At 45.1% G+C, this 27,578-nt stretch overlaps 5 protein-coding genes across 7 annotated transcripts; 3 read left to right on the top strand and 2 right to left on the bottom strand.

Moving 5' to 3' along the window:
* Positions 1,700-7,080, top strand: LOC8083311 (external alternative NAD(P)H-ubiquinone oxidoreductase B1, mitochondrial). Of its 2 annotated transcripts, XM_002438836.2 has the most exons (10): positions 1,702-2,078; positions 2,451-2,715; positions 3,182-3,388; positions 3,950-4,200; positions 4,488-4,707; positions 4,811-4,915; positions 5,172-5,444; positions 5,547-5,671; positions 6,001-6,120; positions 6,570-7,073. In XM_002438836.2, the coding sequence occupies exons 1-10, from the start codon at positions 1,978-1,980 to the stop codon at positions 6,655-6,657; spliced, it is 1,755 nt and encodes a 584-aa protein (XP_002438881.1). In that variant the 5' UTR covers positions 1,702-1,977; the 3' UTR covers positions 6,658-7,073. The 2 variants fall into 2 exon arrangements, with proteins under 2 accessions (XP_021304739.1, XP_002438881.1); XM_021449064.1 differs by lacking the exon at positions 6,001-6,120 and having other exon boundaries at positions 1,700-2,078; positions 6,570-7,080.
* On the top strand, positions 9,335-11,083 carry LOC8061636. The gene has a single exon (XM_002438835.2). It carries the CDS (start codon positions 9,335-9,337, stop codon positions 11,081-11,083), a length of 1,749 nt encoding a protein of 582 aa, XP_002438880.1.
* Positions 12,721-14,796, bottom strand: LOC8061635 (nascent polypeptide-associated complex subunit alpha, muscle-specific form). 2 transcript variants are annotated; one of them, XM_021449065.1, is made up of 2 exons: positions 14,622-14,796; positions 12,721-14,517 (listed from the first exon to the last, which is right to left on the bottom strand). In XM_021449065.1, the coding sequence occupies exon 2, from the start codon at positions 14,484-14,486 to the stop codon at positions 13,047-13,049; it is 1,440 nt and encodes a 479-aa protein (XP_021304740.1). In that variant the 5' UTR covers positions 14,487-14,517; positions 14,622-14,796; the 3' UTR covers positions 12,721-13,046. The 2 variants fall into 2 exon arrangements, with proteins under 2 accessions (XP_021304740.1, XP_002437469.1); XM_002437424.2 differs by having other exon boundaries at positions 12,721-14,510.
* LOC8083310 lies at positions 17,653-18,353 on the bottom strand. The gene has a single exon (XM_002437423.2). It carries the CDS (start codon positions 18,124-18,126, stop codon positions 17,854-17,856), a length of 273 nt encoding a protein of 90 aa, XP_002437468.2. The 5' UTR covers positions 18,127-18,353; the 3' UTR covers positions 17,653-17,853.
* LOC8083309 lies at positions 21,628-22,444 on the top strand. Its single transcript, XM_002438834.2, has one exon. The coding sequence runs from the start codon at positions 21,901-21,903 to the stop codon at positions 22,231-22,233; it is 333 nt and encodes a 110-aa protein (XP_002438879.1). The 5' UTR covers positions 21,628-21,900; the 3' UTR covers positions 22,234-22,444.

Below are 27,578 nucleotides of genomic sequence, written 5' to 3'. Positions count from 1 at the left end.
TGACAGAGTAATCGCTTAAATAACCTTATATATTGGGAATCTGGTGAAAATTAAGTGCCACTACTTTGAGATGCGGCTAGTAAGGTTACTGTTGAGGAGGGCTACATTGCTTTTTATAGAGACAGTACTGAATTCTGAAAAAACTTCACCAGATGCTCGGATACTGATCCTGATGCAAACCAGTCAGTGCATTGTGATGTTTTTTTTAGTTTGCCATCAGTTAAATTGTACTAGATTGCAATTAAGGACTTGGCTTGTGGTTTGTCACTCCAAGTTTATATAGATATTGTTGGCTGTTGAAAGTATGGTTTCTCAATTTGGCACTGTCATTTTGCCACTTCGGTCACTAATTTATGAATTGGGAAACATGCAACTATGCAAGCCACTGTATTTGCTGCAGTAGGTATAGTATTTGTTTGACATACTATGAATTGGGTCATTAATTTATGAATTGGGAAACATGCAACTATGCAGGCCATGAATGAATGAATGATGAGGGAGTTGTATTCTCTAGGCATTTTGTTCTTATTAATTATCATCAGGTAGCTTGATCTGTTTCCGCTCCTGACTACCTGAGTGAGTGAAAAAAAAAATTTATTACCTTGTTGACCAGAGTTCAGTGTAACACATGGATTGAAGTTCTTGTAAAATTACTGCAAGGGGGCTCTCAGTTAGAAATTCTTCTGCTGCTGCAGGAAATAGAATGTTTACAGCAAAATTCATACATTCCATTACGATAAAGGAAAAGTCTGACAGTTTAATCACTATTTTGTGCGTCGATTCCTTACTAGACACGCAGTACGAAGCCTTTACTTTGTCATTATTTGCTATCTTTCTTACTGCTTTTATGAGTTAACTTGTTTTTGGCATGAAGATTATATGAACCTACACCTTTTTTTTTTGCGAGACTATATGAAGCTACACCTAACGCAATATAATTCAAGTCATATTCAGAACTACAAGATCATGTGTCTTGCTGATCAACCTGCAGAAAGTCTGGCTGGCTGAATGTACCTGCAGAGCGGCAAGTTTAACATACACAAGAGTGTTTTCTCCGTATCTGCTTGTTTGGCTCTATGCTTTGCACTGCGGTTGCTCATATGTCCATCTCTACATAGATTATATTGTAAATTCAGGTTACTGTTTGATCATTCCTGAATCTGAATGTGAGATGCCGACTGTGCAGTAGCACTGCCTTTAAAGTTCCATCAATGCCTGTAAATTCAGATTACTGTTTGATCATTACTGTTTCCTCATGCAGCAGGAGTTAGCTGAAGCAGTTTACTCACGCAGGACGGCAGGAATCAGGAAAAAGCAGCGTGGGGGCTGGGAGGCTGAGAAGCCCCCTGACTGAAGCATATGGCATGTTTCTAAACACGAAAAGATAAAAAAGAGAAAGAATAGGAAAAAGAAAGAAGAAGCGATAGGCCATGTGGACGTGTCACATGCTGGTCAGGTCAAGTCAATTATTTAGCCATTTATTACTGCTCTGGTCATCAGGTCATCGTAAAGAAATGCAGGAACGGCCATGACTCATCAGAGGGCGACGGGGGAACTAACGCAGATCAGCCGGTGTATAATTTCGGCGATGGTGTGACACGTGTCAGTCTCTCAATTCTTAACACGGCTGCAAAGTCTTTGATGTGGATGAGATCTGGAACTTTTTATTTTCCATTCCGGCTTCACCTCAAATTTGGGGCGATTTTATTTTTATTTTACACGTAGTACTCCGTACTTGGGACAGGTCAGAGGGAGCTGCCGACCTGCCGTCCCTGGGATCCGTCCCTGTTGCTGCGACACATCCGCAGCCGCTAGCCAATGTGCGGCGACCAAGGGAGCTACTACTAGGACTGAGCTGGTAGGCTAGGCTCTTCCATCGCTCTCCTTGCGTTCTCCGGTCTCAGCGGATCGCTCATCGTTCGGTATTGGGGGTTCTTCGGGACTCAGTAAGGTCTAAACTCTGAAGGCGAGCAAAGGATGGGATTCTCCTTCTTCACCTACCGAGCCGGTGCTCGATTGCTGGACGGGATCGCGCGCCCCGGCGTCTCCACCGCAGCACTTCTGTTCGCGGCGGCCAGGTGCGGGTTCTTCCTCCGACGCTTTCCACCAGAAATCTGCCCGATTTTGCTCTTCTCCTTCTTCGTCTTCTTTTTTATTGGTTTTGTCGCGTGATTTACTGTTCGTTTTCCTGTTTACCCGTTTTTTTCCCATCCCTTTGTGTTGTTTTCCTATTCGACAATCGTGGTCAACTGCGAATATCATGTTCTTGGCCTTTGGCCATACGTATACTGTACTTTTGGAAAGGGAAAGGCCACCCTTTTATTAATCCATAATCCACTCCTTCGGTTTGCTCCGAAAATTTCACTTTGATTAGTCTGGAATCTGAACCTAGTGTCGGGGTCGTATTTGGGCTGCATTTGCAAGCTAAATGATTCGCTGCCGCTTTGCAGTGGCGGCGGCCTTGTGGCTTACGCGGATTCCGCTGCAGAGAGTGCTCCGGAGCCATCTCAGGGTGCTCCCAAGAAGAAGCTGCTGGTTCTTGGGACTGGCTGGGCTGGGACGTCATTCCTGAAGAACCTCGACTGCTCCCAGTATGAAGTGAAGGTCATCTCGCCCCGGAACTACTTCGCATTCACGCCTCTGCTTCCGAGTGTCACGTGTGGGACTGTCGAGCCGCGCAGCATTATTGAACCTGTGCGGAGGATGTTTGAGAAGGTACTTATTTGCCAATTGATTCTGTGCTATTGTGTTCTGAAAGAAATCGGGTGTGGTGTTTTTCTATAAATTCTCCTACTACGAATGAACCCTTTGGGATGCAGCCCTCCTTACCCAGTATCTCTTGGGTCTTGCCCTGTGTTGGTTAACTGTTGATCTGTGATACTCCCAACATCCAAAACAAGTGGGGCCTTAGAACGCATGCAATCAGCATAATCTGATCATAGGTATAATTTATAATGTGTAAATCACAATCTTGCACTTTTTTGACTTGTTCAGTGTCCCTAATATGTGATGATAAAATCTGGTTGTCATTTGTCAAAGTGGCATACATTGACATCAAAATGCCAAAAGCTTCATTTCTTGTTTACTGGGAGTGTTTACCTTGGATGCCTCGGTAGTGTTCATTCACTTTGTTAGTTGTGACACTGACTATTTGTTGTTCTTCTTGTCTTTTTTTTTTTAGAAAAACAAGGATGTCACATTTTGTGAAGCAGAGTGTTTCAAGATTGACGCAAATAAAAAAACTGTACATTGCCGTTCTGCTGTTGGAACTAATCTTGATGGGAACGGTGATTTTATGTTAGATTATGATTACTTAGTTGTTGCTCTTGGAGCTACTGTAAGTACATTTAACACTCCTGGAGTGCTGGAGCACTGCTGCTTTTTGAAGGTAAAATTCCTTACATATTCTGTTACGATCCGTATATCAATTATAAGCTTTAGTTATTCTGATTGATCTTTTATAACATCATGAAGACACTTTTGATTTTGATATAATAATTGTCTAATCCTTTGTGAAATGACACTTTTATGACTAACAAAACCTGCAACGATAAAATCTTACATTGACACATAGATTTCATTTCATTGTATGAAAGAGCCTGTCAAATTGTAACCATGAAAGAGAGTCAAATGGCAGTTTACACTGAACCATTTGGCATGATGTCGTGCACACCCATTTGGAATGCATATATAGCTTGCAGCTACTAATGCTAAGCATATGTGACCTAGGTTTTCTTGTTCACACGTTAACATTCCCATGGAGCACTTGCTTAATGTCATTACATTCTCTGAATGACCCTGTTGTGTGATTTTGCCCTTAATGCAGTATAAATCTTCAGTATCCTTATGGTCATTCTTTGAAGATTTACATTCATGAAGCTACTAACTGCATCATGTAATATTTTCTGTCTTCCTCTATCATGATATGGCTTCACATCGTGAAAGTCAGGAAGTAGAGGATGCTCAGAAGATACGGAGATGTGTGATAGATTGTTTTGAAAAAGCATCACTTCCAAATATTAGCGCCGAGGAGAAAAGGAAAATTCTACATTTTGTAGTTATTGGTGGTGGACCTACTGGAGTTGAATTTGCAGCAGAGATGCATGATTTTCTTGTCGAAGATTTGGTGAAACTATACCCTGCCATTCAAGACTTTGTGAAGATAACAATTATTCAATCGGGAGAGCATATATTGAATATGTAAGGTTCTATGGACTTCTTAGATAGTCTTGTTGCAGTAATAGCCATCTTTATCTTTCATGTTGCTGTAATAGTCCTGTGTACTTTGGATAAGAGAACCTCCAGGTTAGCTTAGTGTATCTGTATTACAGTTGCAGTTGGGTGTTTTTTTTCCTTTTTACATGGAAAAGCATTTCAAATTGGATGAAAACATGAACACTGTAGCTGTGTTCAAAATCTTTACTTGATTTAGCCTCAGCAGACTGTAACGTTTACCATGATATGAATGTCTATTTTCTGTTATATAGGTTTGATGAAAGAATAGCTGCATTTGCTGAACAGAAGTTCCAGAGGGATGGCATCGAAGTGTGCACAGGCTTCAGAGTGATAAAGGTGTCTGATGATTCGATTACAATGAAGAGCAAATCAGCTGGCAAGGAGGTATCAGTGCCTTATGGAATGGCTGTTTGGTCTGCTGGCATTGGTACTCGTCCTGTCATCATGGACTTCATGCAACAAATTGGGCAGGTTGTTGAATCTCTCATTACCAGCTAACCCATTTATGACTTACTCAGCAATAGTACAACTCCAATGTTTTGTTAATATATCAAAATATTCTCTCCTTGAACAGACTAATCGACGTGCCTTGGCAACTAATGAGTGGTTAAGAGTTCGTGAGTGTGAAGGTGTCTATGCAATTGGTGACTGTGCTACAGTGAGTCAAAGAAAAATAATGGTATGTGTAGAGCCTTTAATCCCTATTTACAGATAAAGCCTATTGTTCTTGCTTTCCAACTTGACAGCTTGTAAAGGTCAACAGTCATGTCATTTACATCACTGCACAAGCTTATACTGATATACTGTAAATCGTGAATGCATATATCAATAGGTTTATTGCTCGATAATTCATATGTATGAGATCTACCATTCTGTAGCTCATATGTATTTTTCAACAGCAAATCTCTCTGACTTATCTGTTTCTATACTTTAAGGACGATATTTCAATGGTATTCAAGATGGCAGACAAGGACAATTCTGGCACTTTAACACTGAAAGAGATCAATGATGTTTTAGAAGATATATGTATAAGATATCCACAAGTAGAGCTTTATATGAAAAGTATGCACATGCTTGATATTGCGGATTTAATAAAAGGCGCAATAGGTGATTCTCACAAGGAGTCTATGGTGGTTGACATAGAGGAGTTCAAAAAAGCTCTGAGCCATGTTGATTCCCAAGTGAAAAATGCTCCAGCAACAGCTCAGGTTTGCTCTATGGTGATATGCAAGTTCTCTGTTAGTGGTATATAGCAGTATAGCACAGACAATGCGATGATTTTGTGAATAACCAATTTTCCTGACTGTTAGGTCGCTGCGCAACAAGGACAGTATCTCGCTGAATGTTTCAACAAAATGGAAAAATGCAAAGAGGATCCAGAAGGCCCTTTGCGCATGACAGGGGGGTCTGGCCGTCACTTTTTCCGCCCATTTCGGTATTTAGCTTTCTGTTCACACTCCAAAGTCATAACTGCATAGTTGCATGCCATATATGTCAGGCCTGAAAGGCATTATTTCTGACAAGCTTAATAATAGCATAGAGACTAATAATTCATGTTCAGTCAAGATATATCAACTTTTAATACGAAAGATGGTCAGTTCAGAACTTGTTTTTTATCCAGTGAAAAGGGTTGCTAACCAATTATAATTTTCAAAAATAGGTGTCAACATGTAAAGTTGGCAATACTGATACTGACGTACTGTTAGCTCTCCACTTATTTCTGCATTGTATGCCTACTCATCTCTTGATGCCGTTGCTTTGAAGCTACAAGCATTTCGGGCAATTCGCACCCCTGGGTGGAGAACAAGCCGCTGCAGAGCTCCCGGGCGACTGGGTCTCCATGGGCCACAGCACTCAGTGGCTCTGGTACTCTGTGTATGCCAGGTAGAAACTCACTCTCGAGTGCGCCCTCATCATCGACAACCCATCTGACCGGAGAAAGCACAACCCCTCATTGTGTTTGCATGTTGCTATTCTCTCCACTTCAGCCACCGCCTTATCCTTTTTTTTTCCATCATGAATAATCAAGCCTCTGTCCTCACAAGTCAGTTTTTGTGCGATAATGTATTGTAGCATGTGCCTGCTGAGTTGTGCTTATCTCCTACCATTCAAAAGTGCTTTAAGATTCGTGCTGCAGTACACTCTCTGTTATGTTCATCACTTTTCTTCCCAGTGTTTTGCACTCTCTCTCTCCTGCTGCACATATCTCAAAGTTGTTTAAATGGCCAGGATAGTATGTGCTGAGCATGTACAGGCCAAAAAAACGCGTTCGTTTTTGTGGCAACTCATGACTGTCCTAACTCGCTATCATTGTTCTCTTCCCATGTATCCAGCAAGCAGGTGAGCTGGCGCACGAGGGTGCTGGTGGTTTCAGACTGGACGCGCCGGTTCATATTCGGGAGGGATTCAAGCCGAATTTAGCGCGCCCCGCCGCCGAGCCAGATGCATCGGCATCGTCGTCCTTCTTCTGCACAGGGATTTCTTTTGAAGAATAATCGATTTGCTGCTGGAGCTTGAGCAAGCAAAGCTGTTCCTGTTTCCCGCCTCGCGCCAGGTCCTGCCAACGAAACTGCTCTTCTTTCATCTGTGTCTGATGCACGGTGTTCCTTTTCCTTGCTCCTGCTACATGGTGGCAGTGGCTCTCAACATGTGAAGCAGGCAAGCAGCTTTGGAAGAAAGAGGCCCACTTTTTTAGCTTTCACTGTAGCCCCGTTTGGAACATGGCATCAGATTCTTGCCGCGAGAATCGAACCACTTCACGTGAAATTGTCGCGAGCCATTGTTCGTTTGCACACATGCCGTGCAAGTTCGTTGTTATGGAGTGAACTGTTGCTGCATTTTACATCTTTTGGACTAGGGTACATGATATGAACCCACCAAAATCAACCAGATGAGGTCTCAAGTGCTGTTCAGGTTTTCACTGCTTGTAACAGCAGTGATAATACTGATTACTGACAGCAATAACGGCATGTCTGCCTGGAGGGTGGCCACGGGATGTAGTACGCCTACATCACATGGTGTGGGAGCCCCGGCGGCATCCATGTTCTCTAGTGTCTTTGTCTACGCATGGATTGGTCCTCCCGGCCAATGGAATGCCGAGTGGTCCATTTTTGCTGCTCACGCCGGCCTCTTCTGCCGCAGCCGGCCTCTTCTACATCACGTGCTGTATGGATACGGCTATACGCTCCCCCTGTTCGACCGTTAATATATTACCGGTTGTGATAATAATCTGCTCTGGATTCACTGGAACAGGAGCAGCTTGCAGAGCATGTAAAGCAGGACAGGTTCTTCTCCCTCTGGTACTTTCGTTTACCACTCGGATAGTCAGGGTCCATCCTACTTGGTACGTGGCTAGCCAAAATTGCAAATTCGGCATGTTCGTTTGGCTGCCATACTGTTAGCCAAAATTGCAAATGCCTCCATTTGGTAGTTGAGGGACGGATTTGAGATTTGGAGGAAAGGTAAAGGACGGTTATGGTCACTGAACAAAAAAAAAAAATCACTCAATCCGGTGAGTACCGCACAAAGCAAATTGTATATACTTGTTTTGAAGGTAAAATCCGGTGAATACTACGGTAAGTACCGTACCGTACTTCGCTGGGGCAGAAGATACAAAGAGGCATTTGCAGATGAGATCCATCATCCATGGACAATTGGACACGACACCTCATCGGTTCATCCTGTGATGTGGTTTTGGCATCTAGGTAAGTGCTCCATTCACGCTGTCTTCTGTAGGTAGTATGCCTTTCATGACAGAGTTATAGTACAAACGTGCATTTACACCATCCAAATCAATGCCTGTCCCCTGCCTTGCTCTTCATCCATCACTGGAGTGGAGTGGCCGGTGGGGGGAAAAATCATTGAAAGCAAGAACAGGTAGGGCTCATCCTTTGATCCTTTTCTCACAAAAGAAATCTATCAAGTCATCTCCAAGCTTAAAGCCCAAGAGTCCTTAGTGTACCTTACTAGATTTGCACGCACTTGCCAACTGATTAGTGATTGCCCTAGCTAGACCCAGCCGTGCCTTTGTTTCGCCGCATGTCCTGGCCCAGATCACAGGCCAATAAGAACATGCCAATAAGTACTATATTTTTTTTTCAAATGACATATTGTAATTTGGAACTGGGACAATTTTATATTTGCCACTGAATGACTATATGCAACTAATGCTGTTCATCATGACTTCATCTTGTAATGTCATCGTTTCTCATTGACGGCATTTGTGGATTCTTTTTTGGTTTTGGGTGCCATTAGATGAGTTCATTACGAGAATAGTGTGAGAAGCTGTTGCTGTACTGTGACTTTACCTTCAAGTATCGTACGCTGCTACGGAGCAGGTTAGGTGACCAACAGCACATCTTGCATGAATCACTGGGACACGGACACAGCTGCCCTGCCAATGGGTACCAACAGAAAGAGAAGCGTAAAGCCATTTTGCCGTTATTTTACTCCAGGAAAGGTACTCGATGCTGGCCTCATAATACATGGTGAGCAGAGCACTGCATAATCACCAACTCAACTGTAGCTCATGACTCCATTATATCCCAAGGAGGTGATGAAATAAAGGTTTTCAGCATCCTTTAACTCTTTCTGCAGACTCACCCAACCCACTGATGCAAGCCATCATTCCATCCAATTGCAGCAATTTGCATCTAGAGTGTATATGCTAACAATTCATTAATACTGGCCAAATAAATTACTCTTTTAGCTAGTGCTGACTGCTAAGTACAAAGTAACAGTGAGATGGAGAGAAAACAAGTGACCAAGCCAGAGATGAAGCTGCAGGCTACACAGATTGACAGAGAGAGAGAGGAGCAAGATTCCAATGGAAGAAACCAACAGGAGCATGGCAGATTGGCAGGGGTAACTAGAGGACAGATTAGAGATTGGTGCTGGCACTACCAACCAGCCTACCCATCTGCCCCCATAGTGGCGTGCACTGGCTACCAGTAGATGCGAGTACAAAACTAATAACATTTGTCCCAGCTCTTGCCCACCATACATACATACATAGCATTTCAAGCTCCCAATCCCAAGATGAATGCTACTACATAGGTAGACAGTGTTCTTCTTGTGGTGACCTTGACAGAGTGCAGAGATGGGAGAAGCTGAAGAAGCACCAGGAGTCAGCAATGGTGAGGCACTGGAGCTCCTCATGTCCATGGCGTCCTCTTCACTGGCCTGCTCTGTCTCACAGTTCCCAGCAAAGTGGCAGTCCATCAAGGACAAGCTCCATCAGCTCTGCTGCAGCCTGAATTCACTGTGCAGCGGCGTCGGCGGCAACAGCGACGTCAACGACGATGACGAAGAGGAGCATCCTTTGTTGGCCGAGCTTCTGCGGCTGGCTTCAGCAACTGTGAGGAGCATCCAGGTCGTTGCTTCTCAGTGCAGCGACGGGTCATACACGGGTGGAAGGCTTCGTCTGAGGAGCGACCTGGACAACCTGAGCTGCAAGCTTGATGCGCACATGAAGCAGCTCAAGGAGATGGCTTCGTCCGGGGCACCCTCGCCGTCGAAGGCCATTGTCGCCGTCAGGCCCAGCGCCGAGGCCAGCGTAGGTGAGAAGGCGTTCTACCTCAAGGATCTCTTCTCCAGGATCAGGATCGGTGGCACCGTCCAGAGGAGCCAGGCACTGGCCACCATCAGAGAGCTCTTGGCGGAAGACGAATTCTGCGCAAAGGTTGTCGCTCTCGACGTCGACGACGGCATCGCCCTGCTCACCGGGTTCCTCGAGTCCACGGACGCGTGCATCCAAGAAGAGGCCGCCGGTGCCGTCGCCGTCGTCGCGAGCTCCGAGTGTTACAGAGGAATGCTGGTGAAGGCAGGGGTGATCGCCCCGCTTGTCCAGCTGCTGGAGAACACGGACACGACCAGCGAGCTGGGCAAGGAGAGAGCTGCTCACGCGCTGAGGGAGCTGACGGTGAACTCCGACAACGTGTGGGCCGTCTGCGCGCACGGTGGCCTCACCACGCTGCTGCACGCCTGCGCCGGCGCCGGCAGCAGCAGCAAGCTCATCAGCTCGTCTTTTGCAGTGCTGAGGAACCTGAGCCGGGTGGAGGAAGTGAAGATGTTCATGGTGGAGCAAGGCGTGGTCACGGAGCTGGTGAAGCTCTCCCAGAAGAAGGAGGAGGTGCGCAAGCTCGGCGCCGTCGAATTGCTCCACGCCATGGCTCTGGATGACGCCGACGTCAGGGAGGAAGCCGTCGGCATGGGGGTGATCCAGTCACTCCTCCAGTTGATATACCCCGACCTGCCGTACTCATACAAGGCCAGGGAGGTTGCTCTTGCTGCCATCTGGTTCTTCTGCTTCTCTTCTGCAAACTCCTTGGATGACCTCATCAGCTCGGATGTTCTTGGCTGGCTGCTCTTCTACCTAAACAATGGCGACTACGCCGTCCTCGAATGCACCCTCAAGATTTTGAGGCATCTCTCTGAGGTTTCTGAGGAGTACAACAGGATGATGGGCAGAGCAGGGTATTTGAGCGCCCTGTCAAGCTTGCTTGGAGCAAAATCCTGTCGAGTCCGGGAAATGGCGGCTCAGGTTCTCTCCAGCTTGCTGATGCTTCACCCCAATCGCGTCATCTTCATTCAGGACGGCGACAATCTGAACAGGCTGCTGCAGCTTCTTGATCCAGCAGAGGGCAAGCTGATGGCGAAGGACCTGATCCTCTCTGCTATCATGTCATTGGCTGAGACCCACAGTGGAAGGAAGAAGATTGTGACATCAGAGAATTTCTGCTGCCTGAAAGAACTGGCAGACACTGGTGACTTCGACGCCAAGAAGATCGTCAGGAAACTATCTACTAACAGACTGCAAACCATCTTCAGCAAAATATGGAGTGTCTAAGTTATCTCTGACTCCTTTTTCACTGAGGTTTAGCTGTAGTGTGTTTCATGTCCATAGTTTTTGCTTTGCTTGTAAGCTCGACACATCCATCAGTATGATTCCCTTGTGATATACTCCCTCCATCCCAAATTGTAAGTCGTTTGACTTTTTTTACCCCAAGTTTGACCACTCGTCTTATTCAAAAAAATTTGTGCAAATATAGTCAAATTTAAGTCACTCTTGAAGAACTTTTATTAATAAACCAATACACAACAAAAAAAAAGTAATATTTTGTATAAAACTTTGAATAAGACGAGTGGTCAAACTTGATATTAAAAAAGTCAAACGACTTACAATTTGGAATGGATTGAGTATATTGCAACTTATTCAGTTATATTCAGCCTTTTTTTAGGAACAGGGTTCTAAATTCAGCATCCTCGTGAGCGTCTTTTTAGTATCTTACTTTGTGCAATTTATTGCAAATTCTAGTATTTCTGTCTTACACATGCAATGGCAGATAGAATGTCCAGATTTTAAGGTTTGCATGTAGCACTGCAAACCAAGTGTGTTCGGGTGTGTGTTGTTAGGGTTCTTGCTCCTTTTTTTTCTTCTTAATATAATGATGCACATTGCACAGCTCTCCTATGTTTTCAAGAGGAAAAAAAAACAGCACTGCAAACATATATGACTATAATTCATAGCTCAAGAACTCCATCAGAAGTATCAGTTTCGTTCTCTAATTATCTAATGTCATGACTATAAGCTAGGAAAGGAGGGGCATATGCTGAACCGTCAAACCAGCCAATCTTCTGTACTACATCTGCATCTATAGATAATCCAAAGAAAACTTAAGCACCCTACCAATCCGTTATGATAGGAGCAAGTGGGAGTTAGGTAGCAGCCAAACTAACGGCTCCTGCAACATTGTTACTGGGAAAACCCGTGAAATTTAGTAGTAGTAGTAGACAACTGACATGTCAAAGCAGCCAAATGGAGGGAGGATAGACAAGAACAGCACTAAAATACTGGCATCGCTCTCATACCAAACAATCATCAGCAAATATTCAGACAAAAAAAGAGGGCTGTCTTGTTCGCCAGTAGTTTGTTTTCTTTTGATGAATATTCTTAGGATTTGGGCATTCGGCATTCCCGTGATGCTTCAAGATGGCCTCGTGAATGGTGATCCAGTTATGACTGATCCAGGCCTCTGTTCGTGGTCCAAAGGTCCAGCCTGTCCTCTATTTGTTTGTATATCTCCAAGCTGAAAGCAGTGGTGATGTGGATTCATGGTTTGTGCAGTCCTTATTTTTTTACTGCTGAAAAAATGTATTACCTGAACACACCACCCGTTTTGAACAATGTTTCACATTTTTCATCAGTGGACTTCCTCTTCCTGTGTGTTGGAGAAAAACTATGCATGAACTAGAGAACTAAGACTAGAATTGTTAAACAATCATGCATGGCTGTGGTACAACATTCAGGAGAAAGATGTGACATTCCCAGCTGGATTGGTGGAAACCTTAGAGAACTTCTTATAGGTGCTACTGATACAGTGATACTGACCAGTTACTTGCATACAAGGGGCAGCAATTCATCAGTCCCCAAAGCAAAACATCCAAATGCATTTAAAAATCAAAGGAAGCAAAGCAAGACAAATATAGGAGGAGAAGCATATTATAAACCACAGCATGATCCTGTACTTCATCGAACCAAGAACACACTTATTACAATTCGAAACAAGAGCACCAGCAGGAGCAAACCTTTCGCTCTCTTTTCACAAGGCAACACAAAAGTACTAGCAATGTCTCAAGAGGGGGAAAAAATAGGACATGAGATATGATATGAATGTAACAGTAGATTATGTAGTAGCACACTGCAAAAAGAGGCCTCACCCCAGATGCAAGCTCAAGTTAAGCAGGCACTTCAAACACTCATGACGAAGGGGAGCCAAGCTGTCAGAAGGAATTGATCGAAGCCAAACATCTCATGCTTCTGCTTCTGCTGCTGCTTCCTCCTCAGGTGATTCAAGCTCAACCACCCGTGCCTGGTAGGGCGTAACGAGATTGCCATCGTCTGCTGCGGACGTGAAGAAGGATCGCTTCCCAACCAAATCCGCAACACGCTTGGCACACCCCGAGTCACGCGGGCTCTCATCAGAAGGCGGCATGGTCTTGATCCTTGGGAGCAACTCTGCAACCTTGGCAACTGTTCCAGGAGACAGCTCACCATTCGACGGTTCAGTGAGCATTGGTCTGATCTCCTCCCTCTGGCTTGTAGCACTAACCGGTCCAGGGAGGGACTGCTTGCACCGCTTGTCTTGTGACACAGCTGCCAGGGACGAGCCAGGGGTGATGCTGTAGCGGCTCGGGACGACCCTGACCTTGGAGCTCCCCGCCGGCCTCTTCGCAGTGGCTGCATTGCTGCTGGTGTGATTGACCACCACCACGCCTTTGGGCTTGAGCTCATCAGCCACTTTGCTAACCACGGGTGCCACGTTCCCTCCCCTCGCCGCCTCTGTAGCCTTGGCGTTGCCTGCTCTTGTCTCGGCAGCCTTGGAAGTGGACTGCCTCCTGGACCTGCTGGGGCTCATGCTCCCGCTCCTCGCCTTGGCTCTGCTTGCTGCGGTGCCTTGCCTGGCATTGCTGGACGGCCACGGTCTGGCGGGGACGGCGTGCTGCTTGGAACGCTGGCCTTCCTCTCGAACGGCACCGAGCTTGTTTGTGAAGGGCTTGACCCGCGCCGCCGCCCCGGGCTTGCTGCCGACGCCGTTGTGGATCTCCAAGGGCCCGAGACTAACGCCCCTGCGCCGCTGCACGGGAGGCTCCTTGATCGGCCTCAGGATCGGCCGCGCGGCGCCGCCCTCGCCCTGAATCTTCCTCTGCGGCGCGGTAGTGGTGGCAGCGACGGCGGAGGGGACCCTAGGGTTCGCGGCGACGATGTCGAGGGGCCCGAGGCTGACGCCCCTGCCCCGCGACGCCGCCGCCGGGGCCTGCTTGATCGGCTTCGGAGCCTGCGCGGCGCGCGGCTGCTGCTGCTGCTGCTTGTCGGTGGTGAGCGGGTTGGGGTTGACGGCAGCGGCGACGTCGAGCGGGCCCATGCTGAGCCCCCGCGTCCGCGGCCGCGGCGCCGCCTTCGCCGCGGGCGCGACGACCCCTCCGCGCTTGGACGGTTCCGACTGCTTGGAGGTGCGGAGGTGGTGGAGGCGGGAGGACAGGCGCAGGATCTCCGCCTCGATGTGGCCGATCTCCGCCTCGACGTCGGGCTCGGGGTCGGGGTCGGGGCGGTGGTTCTCCTTGTCCCCCTCCACCTCGCGGCCTGCGCTCGCGCGCGCAGGGGAGTGGGCGTGCCACGCGGACGAGGAGGCGTGGTCGAAGGCGGCGTTGTTCCAGACGTGCACCAGCGGGATGAGCGGGTCCTCCTCCATCTTCCACCACCGCCGGACAGTCCCCTGTTCCCTTCCCGTCGAGCAGAGAGAGAGATTAGGGCGGAAACAAACCAACACTGAGCCCGCCACGAACGAATCCAATCGGGCAATCGAAACTCGAAACCAGACGGATACCTGGACCGGGCGATCGATCGACGGGTGACCGGAGGGCGGAGGCTGGATGCGGATGGGCTCCTGCTTCCTGCCTTCCCGCTTCCCCCTCGCTGGCGTGATCTGAGGCGCGATTGGTTGGTTTGGTTTTTCGAAACTCGCGGTGCGAATTGGGGCGATGCGGTGCGGGGAAAGAGGAAGAGAGGTTTAAGAGGCGGGGGGGGGGGGGGGGGGGGGGGGGGGGGTGTCAGTACTCGACCGTTGGGGAGCTCGGGAGCGGAAGGGGAGCGCCGCCGCGCCTTGTATTATTGGCAGTGGATTCTTTTTTTTTTGAAGGAAAAGGAGAAATGCACTCGCTGACTGTGGGGGCCACGCTGCTGCAAGTACTAGTGGGTGGGGGTGGGACCGTGCCACCGTGGGAGGCTCGGATGCGAGTACGGTGCGCGTCCACCGAACTCCATCCGAAAATGTCGTTGCGTCGCATCCATCCCTTCGACACGTTACGGCAGTCGACGGAAGCTCCATCTCTGAGATTTCAAATTCGAAGATTGATTTACGCCTGCAAAATTCATATTTTGCCTCTACTAGTGCTGGCTGCTGCTACTTCAGTTCAGGCAACGGCTACTCGTTTGGTTTCGCCCATTTTGGAAAATAAAAAAGGGTAGAGAGTTTGGTCGTTTCGCGTCCTACCTACGCTTCTGCATCAACCGAGGAGTAAGAAACTGCGTTCGTTCGAGTTAGCGGCTAGCGCCGTAGACTGCGCGGACGGTTTCGTTTCCCGCCGATTGTTGGGGCCTTGTTTACTTCGCAAAAATTTTCAAAATTCTCTGTCATATTAAATCTTTGGTCGCATGCATAGAGTATTAAATATAGACGAAAATAAAAACTAACTGCACAGTTTACCTATAATTTGTGAGATGAATCTTTTGAGCCTAGTTACTCCGTGATTAGACAATGTTTGTCAAATAAAAACGAAATGCTACAGTATCAAAAACAAAAAATTTTGCGAACTAAACAAGGCCGACTCGTGGTGAGCATCGGATCCTCTCCTAGCACGCACGGACGATTTGTAAACGGAATCGATTGACACCGACTCTTGCAGTCAGAGGTTTCGAAAATGTGCTAAGGTGTACTATTAGGCCTTGTTTAGTTCACTCAAAAAGCAAAAAAAAAAAATTTCAACATTTCCCGTTACATCGAATCTTACGCCACGTGCATGGAGTATTAAATATAGACGAAAATAAAAACTAATTATACAGTTTATCTGTAAATCACGAGATGAATCTTTTAAACATAGTTATTCTATGATTAGATAATGTTTGTCAAATAAAAAACGAAAGTGCTACAGTTTCTGAAAATTTTTCAGTTTTCGAAACTAAACAAGGCGCTACTTCCATGATGAGAAAAAACTCCCGCAAAAGACTGCTTTGTACAGTAGTACAGGGGTGAAACGAAGACATTATTCGGTTTTTGCGGGACGGTGCGGAGAATATGGGTTCCTAGCGCCGCACTGGCCTGGCACACAGCTAGGAATGAAAACGGTACGGATATTTTCTGACCGTATTCGAGACCGAATTCGTTTAGAGAGGTTTAGATCTGTATCCGAGTCCGAATGTTTAACATCCGATACCGTATCCGTATCCGAATACTTAAATCGTATATTTATGATGTCGACATCCAATCATATCTTATCCGACATGATTGACATTATCCGTATTCTCAATCCGAATCCGACCAGAAATATGAAAACAAATATAATATCGATAATATCCGTTCGTATCCGATCCGTTTTCATCCCTACCCGCAGCTCACCGACTCCGTCGTCTTGGCGCCGTGCCGGCCGGCAGTGGCTGCCGTGTGCCGGCTAGGCTACCGTTGCTGCGGGCTGCGGCATCGCTTGTCCCGCGCCGGTCCTGCCCGTTGCGCACGTCCAGCCGACGCCCACCGCCACCCACCTGGCGTCTGGCCTGCGCGCGCGCACTCAGAAATGATCAGCTGGAAGGATTTACGTACACATGGACCCACACGGTCAGCTGAAGAGCATAGTGCCAAATTAGTGCCACTGAAACACCAGTAGAGTACAGCAGGTTTCCAGGCTTCACGCCAGTTCAGCTGCATGAAACATTTGTCTGATATCTGTACATAGGCCTTGTTTAGTTCACTCTTAAAACCAAAAAAGTTTTCAAGATTTCCCGTCACATCGAATCTTGTGGCACATGCATAAAACATTAAATATAGACGAAAACAAAAACTAATTACACAGTTTAGCTGTAAATCACGAGACGAATCTTTTGATCCTAGTTAGTCCATGATTGGATAATATTTATCACAAACAAACGAAAGTGCTACAGTACCGAAAACTTTTCACTTTTCGGAACTAAACAAGGCCATAGTAGTATGACTTAAACGGGTTTCGTTTAGGTACAGGAACTTTCTATAATCTTTGTGCGAGAAGGGACATTAGCCTCCTAAAATCAACAGGAATTATACTAAAGATCTAATGACAGGGTAAAGAAGGCTTTATAGCACCGCAACAGTTGCTGCCAGCATAGTGATGAATTGCCGCACTAGTGCACTGAATCGAGATTAATTTGAGCTAACTTGTCCAGGATAAGTTCGTTATGTGCAAGGTATAGGTATTTAATTTTTTTTTTTGGTTCAATTTGCTTGCTGCAAAGAATCTAGCGAATGGAGATTTCACTAGACTTTTCCTTTCACCAAACGAAGTGATAAGATTTTGCAGCATAAGTATTAATTCGTACAGGCGTCTTCGGAAATTCATGCATTAAAAGTAAGGCCTCTTGCATATTTTTCTACGGGTATTTACTTGTCGAGCTGTTGGAGTACTTGATTCTGAATTTATTATCAGTCTCCTGTCTTCCCTTACCACAATATTCTTCTCTCCCAGAAATGACGGCCAGTAATGGGCCGTAAAAACAAGCCCACGTACAGCCGAACTTCCCGAGATTAACAACAGCCCAAGTCTTACATAAGATGGGAAAGCCAGTGCAGTTCTTAATCTACCTGTGTTTATGATCACCACTTCACCTGGACATAAAAATTACTATTCTTTTCGATATGATATATATGACGAAATCAAACAAAATGAACAGTTTGCATCGTGTTAAACCACCAAACAGATTGTCAACAACCACAGAATTCACAAGCACGCACGCGACAAAACCACTATTGCATTGCATGGGAACCGTCCACCCTCCCAGACCGAGTTCAGTCAGTTGCGATTGCGACGGTCAGGTCAGTTGGGTCCCCAGAGGAGCAGGTGCATGAGCTTCTCCGTCCTCTCGATCTCCGCCTCCCGCTGCCTCCACTCTCGCTCCCGCTCGCGCTCGAGCTCCCCCGCCGCCGTCCGCGCGCGTCCCTTGGCCCGCAACGTCGCCACCGTCTCGGCCTCCTCCGCCTTGGCGTCGCGCCGGCACGCAGACGCCGCCGCCTGCTCCGGCTCCAGCCTCGCGTCGTGCAGGGAGGCGCGGAACGTGCGCTCCCGCCCGCACTCCCGCCCGTTGCACATGCCTCGCGCTCGCCTCGGCGGCTGCCCTGCCACCCGCTGGTCGCCGACGTCGACGGCTCCCCACCACCACAGGCCACCTGACGGCTAGCTCGTCTCGCTGCAACCTCTCCGTGTGGCACGCCGAGTTAGACGACGCTACTGGTTGCTTGTTTGGTCACGTACGTTTGAGCTACATGGTGAATTTCTCAGGCCGCTACTTATAGAGAGCGGCCTGCGTGAATTTGTCAGCCACACGATCACACCCGGACCGGCTTCGGAAACAAGTGATGCGCGTCTCACCAGGCGCCAGGCGCGGGTGTGGGTCGGTGCGGAGTGCGCGCGGGGGAAGCCGGAAACGGTGGCTGCTGGCTGGGAGCGGGAGGAGCGTCCACGGTTTCGGTGGCTTTTCTGGCCCGTGCCCGTGTGGTGGCAGCGCGAACCCAGCGAAAGCGCCCGGACCCAGCCCACCGAAACCGGCCGGTGGGTGCCGGGTGCTCGCTGTTCGCTCCGCGGCGGTGGAATGGAAGGGGGGTGCTAGGGTCCGAATGGGGCGGACAGAATTCGCGGTCCGATGGTTTCCCGCACAATTAATTCCCGTCCAATCAGAGTAGCACGCATGTGAATAAAGTCTGTCTTATAGGACCAACATCAGGCTAACGGTTGGCAGATGCTGTGGCCCACCTCATCCATGCATTCTCCACTTTCATCAACAAATTTTAAAAAGTCATAACTCCTAAACTAAATATCTAAATTAAAATCCGATTACACCATCGCATTTCTTATAATAAATCCTTCAAAACAAGATCTCACATGGATGTATTTAGATAAAATTTTATTAATAAACATTTATCTTATAAAGATAAAACATTTTTATTTATGAGAGACGATGTTCTAGGTTCAGAAAACAAATGTTCCATATTCATAAGAAAAATGTTCTCAGCTTAAAAAATAGTGTTCTAGTTTAGATTCATAAAACTGATATTATAATATTTAAAATAAATAAATAAATACATCATGTAAACAAAAAAATCTAAAGCAAAGCATAAGAAAAAAACACGTAATAGAGAAAATTTTAAAAGAATATCATAGATACTTTTCAAACATCCTAAAAATAAACTATAAAACATCACATGTGTACTAAACTGAACATCACTAAATACACTATAGAACACTATTAAATACATTATAGAACATCGTATATATATTACGTGAACATCACTAGATATATCATAGAACACCATATGTTTACTAAGTGAACATCACTAAATACATCATAGAACATCACTCAATATATTATAGAACATTATATATATACTAAGTGGACATCACTAAATTCACCATAAAACAACACTTAATGTATTATAGAACATCGCATATATATGAACACAAAAAGTTAATAAAAAAGATAAAAGAATTAAAGAAAAACATAATTAGAAAACAAAATAAATAAAACAAATAGAAAATAAAAAAAAAGATAAGATAACAATAAAACATCACATATACAAACACATGAACACAAAAAACCAATAAAAAGGAGAAAAAATAGAAGAAACATAAACAAAAAAATATAAAAAAAATAAAAACAGATAAAAAAGAAATAGTTTATATAGTAATTAAAAAAGAAACAACAAAAAGTAGAAAAAGAAAAAAAATAGATATAGAAAAAAATTATAAATTGAAAAAAAAGAGAAAAAACCACATGACAAATGGAAAAAAATAAATATATGGAAAGAAAAAAAGATAAACATACCAACCTATGAACACATAAAAACAAAAAAAGAATACAAACAATTAGAGTTAAAAGAAAAAGAAATAAAAAAAATAGAATGAAATAAAGATTAAAAGCTAACGGAAGAAAAAAAGAAGAAGAAATAAATACCTGGACTCCTACTCCTCGCTCCGCTTTCTGTTTTTATTGGGCTGCGAGAAAAAGTCAAAAAAGTAACTGACGCAGAAACTAACGTGTAGAAAACTAGAAACTGCAGCCAATCCAACGCACGGAAAACTAAAGCGCGAGAATCGACGATGCGGGAAACGAAGGCGGGAAACCATCGGACAGTGTCTCCCGGTCCGGGAATGGAAGGAATGAACCTGCCTTGCCAAGCCAACGAGATGACCGGCCAGTGGCACGACACGACGCGTTCTTTTTCGAGGGAAGTCGCCTCGTCGGCGCATCGCATCGCATCGCATCGTGCTGCCCACCACATCGGTGAAAACCTCGCGCGACCGCCGACGGCTCCTCGGCTGGTAAATGAGGAGATGGCTCGAGACGATTGGGATCTTGTCAGCGTTTTTTTTTGCTGATTCGGTCCTGTTCGGCACGCGCCTAATTGTACACTTTCCTCTCGGTGAACTGCTAGGCTCTGTCCCGCAGGCTTCAGCGTCGTCAAAAAAAGGTTGTCACGAAAGATAGATTGGTGCAGCGTCCACATCCGTCGTGCAAAACTATGTGTGAGGCTGGAGTAACATCTCTGTTCTGGGAAAAGGATCTGTGAGCCTCTGTGTTGACAACCCAGGCTGAGTTTAGTGCCAACACCGTACCCTGATTGGCAAGTCCACAACTACAAATGCAAATTGTTCAGCTCACCCAAGCAGAGTCCGAGACGACCAATCCCGATCAAAGAAATAGAGGAAGAGGACCAAAGGAGTAAATTACTATGGCTTGCATCATTGTACGTTGTTGGTGTGTGTGTGTGTCTACGGTACACAGCTTCGTCGACCATGAGTTAAGTGTGAGGTACCAGTTGATGCATTTGCAAGTACAGCTGCTTAAGCAAAACGGCATGCAAAATGAGACATGCATAAGGTAAAACTTGCTTTGTGGTGAAAAAGAAGATGAGGGTAGAACTGCCTGGGAAGTGTAGAACCATTATAACCTTTTTTTTTTCTAAGATGAATTAGGACCTAGAGCCCTTTTAATTAATAATCTAATGTCTGACCATTAGCTTCTTACAATTTATTATCAGTTACTACAAACCAACATCCTACTAACATAAATAATGAAATACAAATCCACCAGTGCATCAAATATGCATATACATTGTCTAATTGATGCCAAAGTTTATAAATATTTGATTTTTTAAGGAACAAATGTTGTATTTCCTTTTCCGATTCTAATACGCACTAGAAATGGAGCTGCCGTAGAGAGTAGATGAAACACTGATCAAACCCCACAACCAAATTTTTTGTAGTAAAAATGTGCTGCTGCACTGCTTCAGAAAATCATCACTGTTACCGAAGGATGACAGTAGAACTTGTGTTTCATAGAAGGCATAATTAAACCAGTAAAAAGTCATCAAACGAAGTCAAGTAAAACTCAATTATATAGGAGTATTAAAAAGTCTCATACCGGTTCAATAAAAAAAAAACCGTAAACGAACGTTCCAGGCGTATGCAGACCACATGCACCTCACCACCTCACTCATTTTCAGCGAAAGCAAAGGCAGAAAAGAATGCAGATTATTCTCCCACACGCGGCCCAACCCCTGGTTTTTGGGAATCTGGGTGTAGTAGTCACTCTGCCGAAAACCAGCAACCAGCAGAGCCCCCTGTTTTCCCCTCCCGCCGCGTCCGTCCACTCCGTCCTCGCTGCCGCCAACTGCCTGCATCGGCTACCTGCCGGCTGCCGGACGTATATAAGCGCCTCCCCTCCCCTCGTCATCGCCGCAGTGCAGAGCGTCAACACAAGCAAGCAGACCAAGATTCAGAAGCAAGAACAAGTCTCTAGCCGGTGCGCGATCGATCGAGAGGACTGACCGAGATCGTCATCAAGCTCGGAGCAAGCAGTGAATTAAGATGAGCGCATCGTCGTCGGTGGCCGTGAGCAAGAAGGCGTCGTCGCTGGTGGTGGCGGCGAGCATGAGCGCGGTGGAGGCGCTCAAGGACCAGGCGGGGCTGTGCCGGTGGGACTACGCTCTCCGCTCGCTCTACAACCGCGCGGCCGCCGCCAATAAGGTCGTCGTCACCGGCCGTGCCGTGCCGGTGTCGCTCTCGTCGTCCCAGGCCGCGGGCGGCAGCGCTGCGGCCTCCACTCCCGCGGCCGCCGCCGGCAGGGCCGCCAGGCCCAGGCGATCGGAGGAGGAGAAGCTGCACAAGGCGTACCACCTCGTCTGCTGGGGCCCTAATTAGTTCTTCTTTGTATACACGTCTTATGCGAATTGCGATTCCTCCTCTTCTTGTTCATACATAGAGATACAGAGATGTACTATGTGTCTGCAAATTTTGCATGTAATCCGTCCTCTGAAGCCATGGGAATTGCTTATTGCTGGGTGATAAACAAATGGACATGGGAAATTTTGTGATGTGATTAGTGATTACCTCTTGGCTCTTGCAGTCTTGCTGATCTCAGAGTGACCATACCATCTTGCTCGCGTTAGCACTGGTTATTACTTGAACAGCTCAACCGGGATCCCGGAGCGAGGAATCATCTGAAAAGATTTCTATGATGGGTGCAGCGGCTGATGAATGTTGATCAGAGACTACCACTGAACTGAAGCACTGCTCATCAACGCCTGCACTCAATGATGCAATTTGATTTCAGTTTACCGACATCCATCTTGGATCTGCATCTGCAACTCTCCTGCTGTCCTGCATATATGAAGAACGGGTACTGCTATACTGCAGGTTGCGAGTTTGAGAGAGAAACGTTTTGTTTTTGGTAAGGAGAGATCAACTCTGTAGTTTGTACTTTTGTACTGCCTAATTCGGTGCTACTGCCAGTTGGATTCTCTTCGGGCCTTGTTTAGTTCTAAAAATATTTCTTTTCGTTCGTCATATCAAAATTTTAGAGATATATATACGAAACATTAAATATAGATAAAAAACAATTAATTGCATATTTTATTTGTAATTGTAAGATGAATCTTTTAAGTCTAATTAATCTATGATTAGACACTAATTATCAAATAAAATAAAAATGCTACGGTAAGTTTTTCATAAACTAAACAAGACCCACTTGATTGAGAAAAAAGAAAAGAAAGAAAAAGAGAGACAGTACTGCTACCTTCGTGGTCCCATGAGCTGCATCGAGCGGCGGACTCTCTACCTGTCTTTTGTAGAAACCGTGCTATGTTCACTTAAATTTATCGGCACTATTTTTTAGCTACGAAAATAATATTTTTCTTTCACAACAAATTAACATCAGCATAAGCAACCACCATTGTTTTCCTTCAACTTTTAAAACTAGACATCTTACTCATCAACACTTAAAACCATATAAACTCTCCTTTATTTTTAATTAAACCCATGTAGGGGCTTCGGCCCCTATAGTATCGTAAAAACAGACACTCCAAACCATATAAATTCTCTTCATGCACTCAATTAAAAATGTTTTTAAAGGTGATCATTGTATTTTTAGTTTTCAAGGTGATTCATTCTTTTTTGTAAAAAGAAAATCTAGTGAATACTCCCTCCATACTAAAGAAATGAAGTCATTTCAGATGCGACAGTCTCCAAAGCATAATTTATCTTTTTATTTTTATAAAAAATATTTATCAAAAAGTGGTATACGTATATTTTTATAAAAGTATTTTCAAGATAAATCTATTCATATGATTTTTATATTTCCAAACTCAACAACTTAAAGTTACTCATGATTTATATTCCCAACATTTGACCTAAGCCTTATCTAAAATGACTTTATTTTTTAGTAGGCTTTTGAACCACAAAAAATATCTTTGAAACTCTAAAGTTTTGTGAATAAAGTTAGATATAGATTAGGACACGAAAATTCCAAATAATATATTTAGATCTTATGAAAATATCCCTAAAACATTCAATAAATTTGATTTAGATCCAGGAAAATGGAAAACTATTTTAAAAATATATAACTTTTTCAAAACATTATAATAGATGTCTAAAAACCATTTTCAAAACTTTTCTGCAAAAACATGAGATGCAAGTATGTAACCAACAGGAATGCATGCCATACCAAATGAATTTTGAATTCTTGCGTTCAACACCAAATGGGTGCAGCGCTGATGAATGCAATTATGCAATTGATTGCAGTTTACCGACTCCCATCTTGGATCTACATCGTCTGCAACTCTCATGCTGTCCTGCATATATGAAGAACGATTTCTTTTGTAATATAAAAGAGAGATCAACTTTGTTCTGCCCAATTCTGTGCTACTGCCAGGACTCGTTTTTTGGAAATTCCTCAGTTGATCGCAAAAAAAGAAAAGAAAAGAGAGAGGTAGCGGGCTCTTTGTCGCGGAATGGGCTTGGCGTTTGTGGAGACCGACTGATCGACCAGGTCCACCATGACATCTATTGGGCCTTAGCCTGAGGAGAATCAGGGACATGTGAAGGCCCAACAAATATTATCATCCTATACACTGCCCGTGTCATTTGCTCCCCAAGAATATCGCCATGTTCTATTTTTTCTCCCTTCAACTTTTAAAATTAGACGTCTTGCCCCTCAACACTCAAAACCATATAAAATCTCTACATGCCCTCAGTTAAAAGTGTTTTTTCAAGGTGATCGTTATATTTTAATTTTCAAGGTGATTTCATTCGTTTTTGGTTAAAACATGGTGAATACTTGCTAAGGTTTTTAAACCACAAAAAATATCTTTGAACTTCTGAAGTTATATGAATAAACTTAGAGATAGATTGGGACATGAAAAATCAAAATAATATACGTAGAGCTTGTGAAGATATCTCTACAAGATTCAATGAATTAGATTTAGCTCTAGAAAAAGGTAAAATGTCTAGAAAAGTCTAGAAAGTTTTGAAAACATTATTACCAATCTAGAGAATTTGCCGGCTTAGTCTTTGAAAGTACTCATAGGGATACGGTTTGTATGCATATGTTCATAGGGTGAGTGTATGTGTTGTAATCGTCCGTGTTGTACTAGTACACTAATTTTAACCATGAGGGGCGCTTTAGATTAACCATTTTCACAACCGCCTCAGCACAAAGATCACAATTAATCATGCCTTAACCGAGACGGTTGTCCTAACCATCTCAATTAGTTTATCTACCAATTACCTGAGGTAGGCACGTTAAAACACCTATCTTGATTAATATATTATCGGAGGCAAGCGCATTAGAACACTCGCCTCAATTAATCAATAAAAAAATCCACGAGTTCGTTGGCGAGCCCGTTTCCAAACCTGTCGGTGCGCCCGTTCACCGTCACCCGTAGTGCCGCATGTAGGAGTAGGTATGCACGCAGGACACCATCGTCGACGGATCCGCGCGTGGGCATCCTCCTCCTCGCCGGCGGCAGATTGTTTATGTGATCGGTCTCCCGTCCCGTCACTACAGAAATCAGGTTCTTTGCCGAGTGTCTCAGCCACTCGGCAAAGACTGAAATACACTGCGTCTCGACTTATCCCCTTCCGGCAAATAATTTCTTTGCCGAGTGTCGTTTTTCAGACACTCAGCAAAGATTATAACGAGTGTTGAAATATTTGCCGAGTGTCGCCAACACTCGACAAATAATTAGCGTCGTTAACGGGGCGACAAACGGCGATGTTTTCTTTGCCAAGTGTCGAACATTTCACTCGGCAAAGATTTTCCATTTTTATTTTCTGGCAATTTCTTTGCCGAGTGTCGAATATTGGATACTCGGTAAATCAGTTTAAATTTTAATTTCCTGGCCAATTTCTTTGCCGAGTGTCTTGCGCCAGCACTCGGCAAAGAATATATATTCTTTTTAAAAAGAATCTTTGCCGAGTGTCTTGCACCAGCACTCGGCAAATTTGGGACATTGGCTGTTGTGTTTTTTTCTAGCTTTGCCGTGTGTTTAGGTCATTGCACTCGGCAAAGCCTCTAGAAAATTTATTTATTTTTTGTTTTTTGCATTTCCAACTGAACCAAACATATATATCACAGGTATATATCACAACCACATATCAACACATCCGGATATATATAGCACTGTTGTCACAAAAGACATTACCAATGTACACAGTTCATCAATCCAACATAAAATCCACATAATTCATCTCACAAGTCCAAAATGCAAAGTCTGAATGACATAGTCCACAACAAGTAGCTCACGACGACGGTCCGAGATGGGAAAGCCTAGAGTGCGATCCCGCCGACCCTCCGAGAGGGGATGGCCCAACGTGCAATCTCGGTGACCCGTTCGACGTCGCCGCCGACCCATACTGCACAGAGTAGAAGAGATTACACTTAAGACAACATAAATATGTCATCACTAGGTTTCTCCGGATTGCACTAGCTTTGGCCCTAAGCATGAGCATAGAAAGTAAAACATTCGTATTCATTCTCACCGGTGTAGAATCATGTGGAGGTATCAGTGTCGGTGGAGGTGGAGCAAGCAGCGGTTGTGGTATCACCCAACCTTGTTGCTGCATCAACCTGATCATCTCTGCCATCTGCCGTTGTTGATGCTCCTGTTGGGCCTCCAAAGCTAGTGTCCTCTGCCGCTTGGCCTCCCGCTGTACCCGCTCGGCCTCCCGCTCGCCCCGCAGCGTCTCCAACTCGGCTTGCAACATTTGACCACAAATGTTTCACAAATGCAGAGCTAAGCAACGTAAAAGTCAAGGAACGGCGAATAAAACTTGAATACTTACCTGGAGTGTCGTCATCGCTGTCGGCCGCTGGCTTATGGGCACGCTGGAGCTCGTGGTCGCTGCTCGGAGCTGGCTGAGGGGAGGAGTAGAGGCCGTGTCGAGGAGGCTGTCGCCGATGAGGAACCGCCCATGCGACGTCGCCACTTGCTCGAAACTTCCTAAGTTTTTTATCATAGCCTCTTCGTGCAATAGCATGACACCTCCCCAAGTTTCGTGATTTTTCGACTTCTTTTTGGATTTTATATAATTTAAAAACACTTAAAAGGCGAGCGGCTCATCGGTTTTCGTCCACAATACAGCCAACATTTTGGGTGAGGTCCTGCATACGGCCTCAAAATACACTCTTTAACATGAATACCATTTTTGGAACCGCTACATTTTGTTATTTCATGCACCTGCAATTCAAATCGGATTTTTCGACAGAAATTCAAGTAATTAAAAAAAACTAACGAAATATAGCAAAACATATTGAAAAAGATCCAAATTTGAAAATGTAGTTTAAAATGATGTATTCAAGCTTCACAAAAAAACTGGGATAAAAAAAGGGAAAAAATTGTCGAGTGTCATAAAAAACACTCGGCAAATAAATTCTTTCCCGAGTGTCTTGCATCTGACACTCAGCAAAACACTTTTTTGTTGAGTGTCTCTTCTTGGCACTCGATAAATCTATAAATGTTTGTCGTGTGTCAACCGCGGACACTCGGCAAATAATAACGGAGGAGCCGCGTACACCGGCGTTAGCAATTTATTTGCCGAGTGCTTTCTTTATCGAGTGCTCACATGTCCAACACTCGGCAAAGATATATTTTTGCGAGTATTTTTCTTCCTCGAGTGCCCGACACTCGGCAAATATTTTATTTGCCGAGTGCCTGGAGGGCAAACACTCGGCAAATAATTGTTTGCCGAGTGCCCGAGATCCAGCACTC

Source organism: Sorghum bicolor, chromosome 10, assembly GCF_000003195.3.
Source record: "Sorghum bicolor cultivar BTx623 chromosome 10, Sorghum_bicolor_NCBIv3, whole genome shotgun sequence".
Lineage (NCBI taxonomy): Eukaryota > Viridiplantae > Streptophyta > Magnoliopsida > Poales > Poaceae > Sorghum > Sorghum bicolor.
The sequence above is the reverse complement of the archived record's forward strand: the minus strand, read 5'-3'. Positions and strand labels throughout refer to the sequence as shown.